Source organism: Xyrauchen texanus, chromosome 15 (assembly GCF_025860055.1).
Source record: "Xyrauchen texanus isolate HMW12.3.18 chromosome 15, RBS_HiC_50CHRs, whole genome shotgun sequence".
NCBI lineage: Eukaryota > Metazoa > Chordata > Actinopteri > Cypriniformes > Catostomidae > Xyrauchen > Xyrauchen texanus.
Window position 1 is genome coordinate 37,692,333 of NC_068290.1, and position 13,006 is coordinate 37,705,338.

Genomic DNA, 13,006 nt, shown 5'->3' on the forward strand with positions numbered 1-13,006 from the left:
GCTCTTCCCCAAACACACAAAGCAAAACTGGTGTGTGTACGTTTCAGCCATAGAGCGTAAACATGAGAACACACACTGCTTACTTTGTTTATCAGTCATTCTTTTCCTTCTTTTTTTTTTTTTTTTTAAAAAGAGAAAGAGAAAGGTTTCTGCGCACTGCCTAACAATTCTAACTCCTAACAGAGGAAAGTACAAAGTTTCTGACAGGCTCATGAAGCACACACACACAGAGTGATCTGAAGACAAAAGATCTGACGATGCACCTGTGACGCATCTATTTATAGCCTTGCTACAGGTGCATCCAATGATGTCACCGGCAGAAGCTATAAATTGAGGTAAATTTTCATTGACTTGTTGCACACATATTCACAGCTGTGAATATTCAGCTAATTCAGCGCAGCATCATAAGTGTAGCTTTTTGAAAGGGAACAGACAGCACTTCCGGTACGGTCTGATTCCCAAAAGAACGATTTAGATGAGCCGGTTCTTTGGAATCTAAAGTACGAAACATACAGCTCTTCCGGTCTAGTCTGGTATAGTATTAATCTTACACTGATGTCCAACTCTAAATGAAATAAGAACTGTGTAAGTCTTACAAGTTTGAAGTACAATATTAGAAAACAGATAACAGTCTAAACTGTCTCTGGAACTGTTACTATAATGTCATGTGACTTTAAACCTGTGAAACTTTAATCAAGCAGTTACTGACTGGTTGTTCATATGACGATGTTTAATTAAAGATACACAAGTTTAGTAATACAAGGAATTGTATATAAAGAAATAATAATAATGAATAAAATATGCAATTACATTTCTTGTTCGTTTAGATACAGTCCAGATATAGCCTAGTTAGGGTCAATTATTGTATTGGATTGAATTAAATGTATTTCTGATCTTCTCTGTAGTAATCTTAAAGGATCTCATCATTTGTCAACAGACAGCAGAGGACAGTAAATTCAACGAGAACTATATAAGAAAAATTCAATAAAAAATGATTCCTCAAAAGTACTAAAATAACTACTGGAATCATTACCATTAAAGACCCAGAATCATTAAGAGGAATTGGAATTGTTAAATTCCTAACGATTCCCATCCCTAGTGCCAGGGCCATTTGCATTTCCACTGTCAACTACGGGGCTTCAATGTGCCTCCTTGGGGCTTCCTCTGGGCCAACAGCCAAGTGTCTTTGACCCGCCGATTAACCTTGGGCAAAAAAAGGCCAACTGGGTATTAAGGCAGGGTCAATGTCAAAGGTAGAATTTCACTGTGTCAGCTCTTGCTTTCCACCAAGCAAAGAATAAAATAAGCAACCAAATGGCAGCTTCAGACCCCACCATGTTCATTTCTAGGGCAAGCAAGTCTACAGAGTCTGATAGCTTAACCTGAGCTTCCCTCTTGCTTGTGAGATGGCAAGTTGTGAAGTTGCCACTAGTGAGGCATATTAAGGGTGAGTTTAATGGGGCTATTGGCCCAGTGGTGAGAATGCAGACTGATTTTGGCCTCACGGCTCAAGGTCTGAGGCTACCAGGTTGACCAGTTGATAGCCCTGGCTCACACTGACCCGATGGTGGAAATGCAGCTAATGACACAAAATCCTATGGCTTTTACGTGCCACGTGGCTGTAACAATGTGCCAAATTTGAATATACTCAACTGGGCTTTGAAGGCACAAATGAGATTTGGATGCTATGCCAGATGCCAAGATTTTTAGATATTTTTTTATTTGGTTTGTTCCTCACACAGAGATATTGTTTGGCTTCAGAGGTCTTAGTCAGACTTGGGAATATAGAGCACAAGTCAAATGGACAATTTTTGTGGTGATGTCTTGTCCTTTGTGTTTTACGGAAGAAAGATTACCATTAAAGTCTGGAATGACAAAAGGGTTAACTATTCCTTCAAGATTCAGAAGACTGATAATCAGTATTAGTTTAGTAAGCTGCTCCACCGTCAAGGCTGTTTTTAGCCATCTGTAATTACACATATGAATTCGGTCTGTGAGCTTCTGAAGATGCTGGTGTTTATGAGTTTCCTGCCATTATCACACATCAAATGCACTTATGAGTTCTTCTATGAGGAGTGTATGGGTAATGTGTCAAAGAAATAAAAATGAAAAGGCAGGAATGAAGCAAGGGTATCAGGTAACTAAAATTACGGAGCAAAATACATAACGGCTTCTGTATGGGACCCATAGACCCACCTATAAGAAAGAAAAGAATAAATGAGATCTCTTTAATATCTCAATTTCATCTCCTAAAGTTGCTGTGAGATTAAATGGAGAGCAAATGGAGAATTTAGCTGAAGTGTTCTGCTTCTCAGACTGTTCTCCTGAGAAAAAGACCCAAGTAATCCCCATGCATAATTTTTTTTCTCGCAGTGAACTTGTAAACAGAAGGCTGACTTTTCTTCAGCTAAACTCAGTTTTTTAATTAACTGTATGGGCACATGCGAGCTCCACTTTCAAGGTGTAATGTGAGTTGTAAAGCGAGTTGTTTTATGTTGTAAATCATGTAATACAATTAACAATAATGTACATTTTATTAACCCCCAAACCTCAAGCCTAGCCATCAGTGGAGTAAAAATGTAATCTTAGAAGCAAAATAGAACCTCGAAATCACGCTCATCACTGATTATGTGAACGTGAGTGCTTCCTGGTTTCAACACGGGACAAGAACCAGTGGCTGACACAATGTTCTATTGGTCATGCCACAGAAGAAGGTAAACACATTTTAACCGATGCAAAAATGTCTTATTGGATATGCCACTTGTCATTAACACGGCATGATTGGGTCGATGTCAGGTTACTGGAACAAACATTTGGAACATTTGGATGTGTCCCCAGTAGGGCCTAACTCCCTAGTAGGGCCAAACTTCCTGGGCCGTGGTGCTTGAGGTTAATGGTGGCCCGGCTTCCTGGTCCATTGGCTGAGATGCTCTTCTCCCTAGCAACATATCTAACCCACACCAGGGTTCCGGGGAGAGGGTCTGTTGGCTCATATAACCCTATCCATCCAGCAGAGGTGCATCTATGTTTTAATGGCAACAGTGATGAGGCTCTATACACATCAGGTGCACCTCATTATCTGCTACCAAACGAGACTCATTAAATTGTGCCTATCCTCTCTCCTGCCCACTCTCTTTGTGAGCCTGGGTGAAGGACGGCCCTCAGAAGAAGCGGGGTGACGATAACTTGAGAGAGGGCAGGTTGTTTCACCACAGTTGCTATATCTAAATTCGTGTGTTTAAAATACAATTTAATAATTGTAAATTTGATATAGACGAAATATATTTTAATCAAAATTCATAAATATTTTTAAAACAGAACACGAGAACTATTGATCAATGTGATACTATCAAAACTGACAAATATTGGCCAATAAATCTGCCTGGCCAATATATTGGTCTATCACTACACTAGTTTCAAAACTACAAAAAAAATATCTTACTTATTTTCCAGTAAAAATATCTAAACATCCTTAAAACAAGAAAAAAGTACTTGAGAAGCAGAATGACATAAGATATTAAGTCTTGTTTTCTGAGAAATTGAGGTATAAGTCTCTGCAGAACAATAATGGCCGTTTCCCAATCTGTGGGTGTTTTCAAACCGGCATGGGTGTTTTTCACCTATCCAATGAAAGTAGGGGATCTCAATGTAGTGATGAGTGTGCATTTCCAAACCAGGATGGGCATTGCTCAAATATCCAATGAAAGCAGGGAATCTCAACGTAGTAGGAAAATCGTGTGTTGAAAAACACTCATCCTGGTTTGAAAACGCCCACTGATTGGGAAGTGCTCATTTTTGTACTGCAGAGACAAAAGTCTTGAGAAATCTAACAAAATTTGGTGGGGTTTATGCTTAAAACAAGAAAAAACTATTTGCCAATGGGGTATGAAAAATACATTTGTTTTCCCTTTGAATCAAGTTTTTTCTTTTTTCTTGGTATAAGCCTAAATTTTGTTAGGTTTCTCTGAAAACAAGCCAAAATATCTAGTCACTTTGCTTCTCAAGTAAATATATCTTGTTTTAAGAATGTTTAGGTATTTTTACTGGAAAACAACTCTAAGAAAATCATTTTTCAGAGTGAAACCGTGCTGAGATTTGCTGAGATATCAAAGTCTGCAATCATAAAAGTATGTCCAAACCCAAATTATCCAAGCTATGCTATCCACATGAATTTAATCTATATATCAACTATTGTCGCATCTATTTATGAGGGATTTTGAGAAAGTTGAGGCTAAATTAAGCATAACTGACTCCATTAAGTCTCCTTATGTATGAAATAGCAACTCCTAAGCAATGCAATTGGGGCTGAAAGAATCACTGGGAGTCAACGTGAGCGCAGGAGAGAACAGAAAAAGCCAGAGCAAAAAAAATGTATTGTTCATGTAACCCTGTATGTGTTTCATCTACTACATCAGTCTGCCAGCAAGTCACAATCACACACTCAGGAATAGACCTGTGCATACAGCGAAACAAACACAGACATGTCCATGACTCTGACTCAGGGTCATATTCGCTTAAGAGAACATGCCCCGTATTACCTAATACACTAAACCCAAACCCCACGCACATAAGGACAGCAGTGAGCATGTACATTCTTGAATCATGCCCCAAATACACAATCTGTAAAGGATCATTTGGTGAAACGACCTTCTGAATAGAGACCTTCATGCTCTAGAATCTGCAAGAGTGGCCCACAGCAGCTGTGATTCATTTGAAACATGATTTTCTGCTGCTGATTGCTGTTGTTTATAAGTTGTATGTTTGGCAGGTACTCAGTGCTTTGCTTTGGTCTCTGTAAGCTGGAGTTTCATGCTAATCTAACCCCTGTGGTTAGGAACAAACCCAGATCTGTGGTTTTCACAAGACGGTGTGCATATATGTGGTCAGACAGACATGCACACTCACAGACGTCTTGTTTACCATCATTGTATGAGCTTCCAATGAACTTCTATTGTTCTCATTATAATTACAACAAACTAAACCTACTCCTGACAGACACCCTCTGGGATTGTAAACAAATACTGAAATGAAAATCCTGGCATTACTGACTCAAAATACATCTGACTTTCTTTCTTCTGTTGAAGACAGAGATATTTTGAAGAATTTTCACAATGGGCTGTCAAGCTCCAAAAAAGCAATAAAGTATCATAAAAGTAGTCCAGACAATTTGTGCGTCATTTTCCAAGTCTTCTAAAGCAATATGATGATTTTGTGTGAGGAGAGACCAAAATTTTGTTGTTAAAGTCATTATTCACTGGAAATCATGCCCTACACAGTAGTTCTCAAATCAAATTGTTTTTCGTGTACATAGATGCATCACGGCAGATTTTACATCAATGACAATAAATCACAAGACACACAAGAACCACTGACGTTTGATGTCACTGACGTTAACTAGATGCAATGCGTCTTGATTTGCCAAACTTGACTGTATGTGAACACGAAAAACATTTGAGAGCTACAGTGTAGAGCAAGATTTTCAGTGAGTTACAATTTACATTTCATTCTGTTCATCACATAAAGCTATGGTGTGCCTTCAGAAAACTTAGATATAGTTCATGAGTTGTATCGGCCACTTTTATGATACATTTATGGTGCTTTTTTGGAGCTTGACAGCCTCAGTCCTCATTCACTTTCATTATATGGATAAGAGCAGCTATTGTAGGACGTTTTGTAAAATCAATCCTGCGGCAGGGCGGAGGGTGGGGCCGGGTTGTGATTCTGCACACCTGGCCCCTAATTAGGCTGATGAAGCCCGAGAGGTATAAAGGCGACCAGAGTAACACAGTTCAATGGAAAGGAGGCGGCGAGAACTTGCTTGATGATATAACTAATATTTTAATAAAGAACTGAACCAAAAGGACAAACACACACAGGTGTCGGGCAGCTGCCCGTAACTCTCTCTCTCTGTCGTACTGCCATCTCCGGTCACCTTTATCCCTCTCGGGCTTCATCAGCCTAATTAGGCTGAGGGTGGGGCTGAGTTGTGATTACACACACCCGGCCCCTCCCTCCGTCCTGCCACAAATCCATTTGGGTTTAACAGAAGATAGATATTCATATGGGATTCAAATGACATGAGGACAAGTAAATGATAACAGAATATGTTACATGCCCCATCAAAAGGAGTCAGAAGTCACAATGGGTTGTTTTTGGAAAATGTAAAATTTTGGGTAAAAATTTTGATTTTTGACTGTTTTGGGTTTTAGTCTTAATTTGTAGTTTGATGGAGCAGGTCACATATTTATTTTTAGGTGAGCTCTTCTTATTACATGTGAAATAAGACATAATTTTGTTCCTTTCCCACTATGTCCATTATTCACGGTTTACTATAATTGTGGGGATTTTATTGTGATCCCCATAACACAAGTGCACACACACAGAGTAAGTACCCAGGTAATTTGGACTGGCTCTTCTCTCTGTGATGTTGATAGCCGTGGCTCCGGGTGGGATGTCAAGGATTTTGTGGTAACCTAGAGGAACACTTGTGTTTAGGAAATGTCCGGTGATCCGCTCGCAGGTGCCGTCTCCACCTCCACACACTCCACAGCGATCCCGAACCAACCCCGAGCCCAACACGCCATCACAACCCTCACTCTGAGAGAGAGAAATGGAGTGTAATTAAAATATTTAAGTATAATAAACTTAATACATTAGCAATGTCATTGCATTAGAAAACAAAACATCAAACCAAGTGGCATATGCAAAGAAATGCTGTTAGAGCTTTTATCAGAACTAACTTTACTTTTCTGAGCCATTTGGCTCATCTGAGCCAGTGATTTTAGTGGCTATATGAAGTCATTCAATTCCCCTCAAGATCACACAGGTGTCTTAGCAGAGTAACCACAGGTGTAGGTCAGCACATGAACTATGGACTATTGATTATTTACTTTTGGTCTTCATTTTAAACAGTATTATCCATTTAAACCATCTTTTCCATCTTTTAGTCAAATGTTTTGCTTAAAAATACCGGTACAACTACTTTTGGGGGCTAAAATACATGCATAGATTCTCGATCTACAGAGCTGCATTTTGGCAGTGTAGCTGTCCTAAAAATTCGAGCTCTGAAATTCTGCAGATTTAGATTTTTAAGTTGATAGCAGTCCTTTTTTATTTGTTATGACTGTGTTAGAGGAGTGTGCTTTCTCACCAGACAGCGTCCTCCCACACACACATCATTGGGTGTGTTATTTGTGCACGGAGTTCCATCTTGTACCCTCTCCGCCTGTCGGACGTAGAAACGATACCCAACGGGCCGGCAGGTCAACTCACATTGCTGCTCCAAACCCACTACAAGAGAAAGATAAGAATGTGAAGAATGTATTTGTCATTATTTTTATTATACTGACGCATTTATTTCTTATTTATATTGCTTATTGAAAACAACTGCCTCCCTAGTCCACCCAGACCATTTAATTCAGGAGGTTCAAACATTATTTATATACAGTTTATGACAATGTTTTGGTGCAAGAAACACTGAACAACACTAAGTGGAGTTTAGCGGATTAAAAGAATATTGCAGCTTTAATTATCATACACATTATAACACATAAAATCTTCTGCCCTTATGAAAGTAACTGTTTCTCAGACCTGCTTATTTTTCAGCTGTATTGTTCAAGTGAAACTAGTTAAACCCCCAGATGCAGCAGATACTACCCCCCCTAAATCAATGTTATTGATTCAATCAATAACATCAAAACCTCAAACACACACACAGACACACACACACACACACACACACACACACACACACACACACACACACACACACACACACACACACACACACACAGCAAAACTAATGCAAGCATCACTAATACTATTGTTCAGACTTCAGTTGATTTGAACAAACCTAGAACCCTAAGTATTATACTTCAGTGTTAAACTGTACTGTTTATGATATGGACATGAATGACAAGTCAAATTGTGCTGTTTGTGAGCTATAACTAAGTTATTAGACAAGCTTTTGCTTGGTGGATAATACAACAAGAACCCTTAAACTTACACTGACTGAAGCCATATTTAATGTGACAGAATATCAGAGACTTGGGGATGAACTCTTTGTACCCATTTAGAACCACTCAGAAAACCTTAGCAATCATACAGTAGTGTCTTAAAAAACACCAAAAAACACTCACATAGCAATGCCCCAGCAATCACCTAACAACAGCCATGCAACACCTTAGCAACCACCAAGAACATCCTAGCAGTGTCCTAAACATGTACAGAAAAATGTGCACAAGGAGAAATGTTTAACATATGTTTTCAGTACAACCAATCATGGACTACCACAAATGTATTTAAAGTATTTGCAATAAACAAATAGTGGTTGCTCGATTTACATGTCAGTCAGATGGTCTCTTCTTGTCTAGGTGGGCGGTTCTTGGCCGGAGAAAAAGCTACAATGTGGATTAGACCTTATGCCGTGTTGTCAAAGGTCTGGATACGTGAGTCTCTCTCTGTCTATCGGAATCAGCTGACATGAACAAAAGGGGGACATTCCCACTCACATTCCGTCTTTTCCCATTCTGTCATAGTTATCTTTGAGAGATTATGTTGGAGACAATGGTTGAGAGACAGAGACAGTCATAGACAGACAAAAAGACAAACCGGGGTGGGTGGGGGGGGGGGGGGCAAAGTCATAACATGTAATAACAATGATAGACAAAAGTTATCTCAAATGAGGGCAAAAGTAAGAGAATTATATTCTCTCAATTTTCTTTTCTCTATTTCTCTCTCTCTGCTGTGCAGACAGTAGAGTATATTCAGACTAAATATACTTCCCCACTATCTCCATCTCTAAACAAACTCAGAGAGAGAACGAGTGCATGAGACAGGAAGACAGAGGGATGACAAGAGAAAGATAGAACAGCACAGGATGAGAGAGGAATCTGTTCAGGCAAAGAGGGATATATGGAAAGACAAAAAGAAAGACATGGAATGCCAGAGAAAGACAGTGAACAAAAGAAGTGAAATACAGTGGCTCCAAAAGTATTCGGACACATGTGCTATACTTAAAAATGAACTAATGTCATTGCATTAGATTTTAAGTGTGGGTTACATCCCAAAAAATGTTGGGGGCACTGTAAGACAAAATAAATGGCTTTGGCAATGCAAATGTTCTGTTGTTAAACAGAAACTGAAAATAAAGACAATCCTGAGAATTTCTTATAAACATAAAATAAACAATTATTTACAGCAATTCAAATGTTAAATGTCAAAATAAGAAAAAAAACTGTCCAATCTAGATGAAAACTCGATAAAAAAAAAACATGATCCATAATTCAACAGATTGACCCCTTAAAATGTGATTTTTTTTCTGGATATGGCATCTCACTAGAACATACTAATGTCCTGATTAGCTTCTGTTGACCTTGAGCTGTGTTGTGATTGGCTGATAACCGAGCTGGTGGTGTGTGAAACCTGGCCAACCTTAAAATCTGAAAAACCAAAACAGACACGTTTTCAGACATTTTGGATGTAAAATCCGACAGAGTGGGCAGACAAAGACGAGTCCAGATTTACTGATCAAAGGCCTGATCAAAAACACCCCAATCTTTTATGCATGCCTCATCGTACACAGACTTCTTGCAGAAACCAAATCTTAAAGGTTGTGTGCTCTTTACAGAAAGAAGAATGACTTGTGGAGTTAGCATTAATAGCTGACACAGATGGCCAGGGTTGGGGAGTAACAGAATACATGTAATGGGATTACATATTTAAAATACAAAATATATGTAACTGTATTCCACTACACTTACAATTTAAATAATTGGTCATAAGTATACAGTTACATTCAAAAAGTATTTTGATTACCGAAGAGATTACTTAGCATTTTATTGTCATTTGTTTCATTTAATATTTAGTCCTTTCAGATGGAAAACATTTATACAAATAAATGATGTGATCCAAAGTGCATTTGAACAGCGGTGAAACACTTTCTTATGATGCTTTACATTCATACGGGCAGACAGAGAAGTAAGTTTGAAGTAAGTTTGGAGCAGAAGAAATAGATATAAATCTTGTGTTAATTGTCAGTTTTACACTAAGCTAAAATTATATTTCTAGCCACTTTACATGCGCGTGTTACCAGACATGGTAACATGGATTTTTTTACAAAATGTTTACTTTTACTAAATTGTTACTTCTGCACATTTTGATTACAAATATAACTCTCTGAACATTTTTAAGTTTACTTCAAATACTGCATTCACCTAATATATGTCAAACAAATTAATAACTAAGAAAATGTGCAAGTAAATGTTTAACTTTAGAACAAGAATTAAAATTTCCTTTTTTAGACTAGAACAAGAAGGGCCACTTTGCTGTTTGCTGCCATTTTTTAAACAGTAGGTGTCATTTTTTTTTAAACCTTTAAGGTTTTTAGATCTTATTTACACATAAATCTTTTGATTTCACCATTAATTTGCATATGCAAAGTAGCACATTTATTTAACAGTACTATGTTAATAACCTAGTTGAAACATTAATAAAAAATTTTAATGTGTCCTGTATTGAGGGCAGATTACTGCCAACTAATGAAAAATGTAAAATAACATGACTTAGGACATTAGTAGCAAGTAGAAGGCTGCAGCTACATACTGTGTACAGTAATAATTCAAAATGTAGGATTATTTTACATAAAAGTTATGCATTTATATATATAAATGAACTGATAGTTTGCTTTCACCGGGTTCACACATCCTCCATGAGTGGGGCGTGAACAGCGCGTTTTCATTTCAGCGCCCATATTAACAGATCACACCGTTTACACTGCAAGTGTGAGTCGCAAGGTGATGCATCCCAGAAGCATCCTAGACACGGCAGTGAGCGGATAGTTTTGGCATTGAGCCTATTTTTGTTGCGTGGCTCACTCTGAGCTCAACCGCTCTGGGTGCAGTACAACCCTAAAATAATCAGGAGTTTAGAGAAAACAAGACATTGTGTCGAATGACGTGACACAAGGGGTCTTCCTTGGGAGCCTCACGTACCTCTGAACTTGAGAAAAGGCCAATGTGAAATTAGCAGAATTTGATTAAAAAATGCCAAACACTAGCCCATGTTACGTGAACTGCTGGGACAGGTGCAAGCAGACTGCTGCGTGCTAGTGGAAATTGTGCACGTAACCCTCCCCAATGCACTGAAAAGAGATGTCATACAGACCTTAGGTTCCCGGCACCCCTGAGGCGGAACAGGTGCTACTTGACTACCATAGGAGCAAGCCCGGCAGCCATGGCCTTTTCTCTCTCTCTATGTCTCTCTCATAGAGAATGAAGCGGCTGGGGCTATCTTAGCGTTATGAAATGCGTCGGGGAAGGCGATGTTTCCCGGTCCTATTCTTTCAGGGAGAAAAGATCCTGAGGAGGCCACATCCGGCCCAAGCTAGGGGGAGGTATCATGTGGCAAATACACCACGAGGGTTGTGAAGCCATACGTGGGAGCTGCATGGTGGTAAGTGGTAGGAGGAGGGGAGCTCTAAACCATTCCACGGAAAATACATCGCGGGGAGTTTGCCTAAGGAGGGAACTAAGCCCGTGGAGCCCAACCCCAGTACAGAGCACCTGTGGCTCGTAGTGGGTCTGGATGCAAATTGCTCCACTGAATTCGCAGGCCAGAAGGCTAGGGAGGAGAATATCCAGGAAGTGACGCTTAGTGGCTAACCTGGGAGAGAAGGCGCACTGGATCAACTTGGTGAAGGGCACTGTGTGCAAGCGGAACAGGGTCAGTTGTGCCGTGTTACCGAGTTCTACCGGCTTGGACCTGACAAAACAAGGGACGAGACCGACTCAACCCTGAGATTGTAAAATCTGGCGAAGGTATTGGGTGTTGCCCAGTCCGCTGCTCTGCTGATGTTTGCTAGGGAGGTGATGTTGGCCAGTGCCCATGAAGATGCCACACTTCTTGAGTGTGCTCAGACCCACAAGGGGACGGGCACGGCCTGGGTCTGGTAGGCCAGTGAGATGGCATCAACGACCCAGTGGGCTATCCTTTGTTTGGAGACGACGTTCCCTTTCTGCCTTCCGCCAAAGCAGACAAAGAGCTGCTCAGAACATCTAAAGCTCTGCGTGCAGTCCAAATAGATACGCAAAACACGTACAGGACACAGCAACGAAAGGGCTGGGTCTGCCTCCTCCCGGGGCAGCGCTTGCAGGTTCATGGCCTGGTCCCTGAAGGGGGTCGTAGGAACCTTGGGCACGTAGCCCGGTCGCGGCCTCAGGATAATACGAGTATGTGCCGGACCGAACTCCGCTGACAGAGAATGCTTACAGGTCCCCAATCCTCTTGATGGAGGTTAACGTGATCAGGAGGGCCGTCTTCAGGGAGAGGGCCTTAAGCTCAACTGAATCAAGCGGCTCGAAGGGGGATCTCTGAAGGCCCGTGAGGAACACTGAGAGATCCTAGGAGGAGAACAGGCTTGGCCGGGGAGGGTTCAGTCTCCGGGCGCCTTTAAGGAACCTGATAATCAAGTCATGCTTATCCAGGGACTTGCCATCTACTGCGCTGTGATGGGCCGCAATAGAAGCTACATACACCTTCAAGGTGGAGGGGGACAGCCTCCCCTCCAGGAATGGAAGCACAGACTGAACTGCACATCTCTGCGGGTCTTCGGCTCGGGAAAAACACCAATTCACGAACAAGCACCACTTTAGGGTTTAAAGTTGCCTGGTGGAGGGACTCTGGCTTGGTTGATCATGTCTATGACTGCAGGTGGTAGATCCACTAGATCTTCCACGTCTCATCCAGGGGCCAGACGTGGAGGTTCCAGAGGTCTGGACGCGAGTACCAGAGGGTGCCCCGTCCCTTAGAAAGAAGGTCCTTCCTCAGGGGAATTTTCCAGGGAGGTGCTGTTGCGAGGAGCATAAGATCCAAGAACCAGATCTGGGTGCACCAGTAAGGAGCCACAAAAATGACCTCTTCCTCGTCCTCCCTGATCTTGCACAGCACCAATGCAAGGAGGCTCACTGGGGGAAATGCGTACTTGGGCAGCCCCCGGGGCCAGCTGTGT

The 13,006-nt window shown here is 40.8% G+C and overlaps 1 protein-coding gene across 2 annotated transcripts in view; it reads right to left on the reverse strand.

Moving 5' to 3' along the window:
- Positions 1–13,006, reverse strand: part of LOC127655905 (ADAMTS-like protein 4) — a 102,629-nt gene that overhangs the window by 29,121 nt on the left and 60,502 nt on the right. For both annotated transcript variants that reach the window (XM_052143959.1, XM_052143958.1), the window contains exons 6-7: positions 7,151–7,290; positions 6,393–6,597 (exon numbers count right to left, since the gene is read on the reverse strand). In XM_052143959.1, the coding sequence (XP_051999919.1) occupies positions 6,393–6,597; positions 7,151–7,290 (345 nt within the window). The remainder of the gene's footprint in view (positions 1–6,392; positions 6,598–7,150; positions 7,291–13,006) is intronic.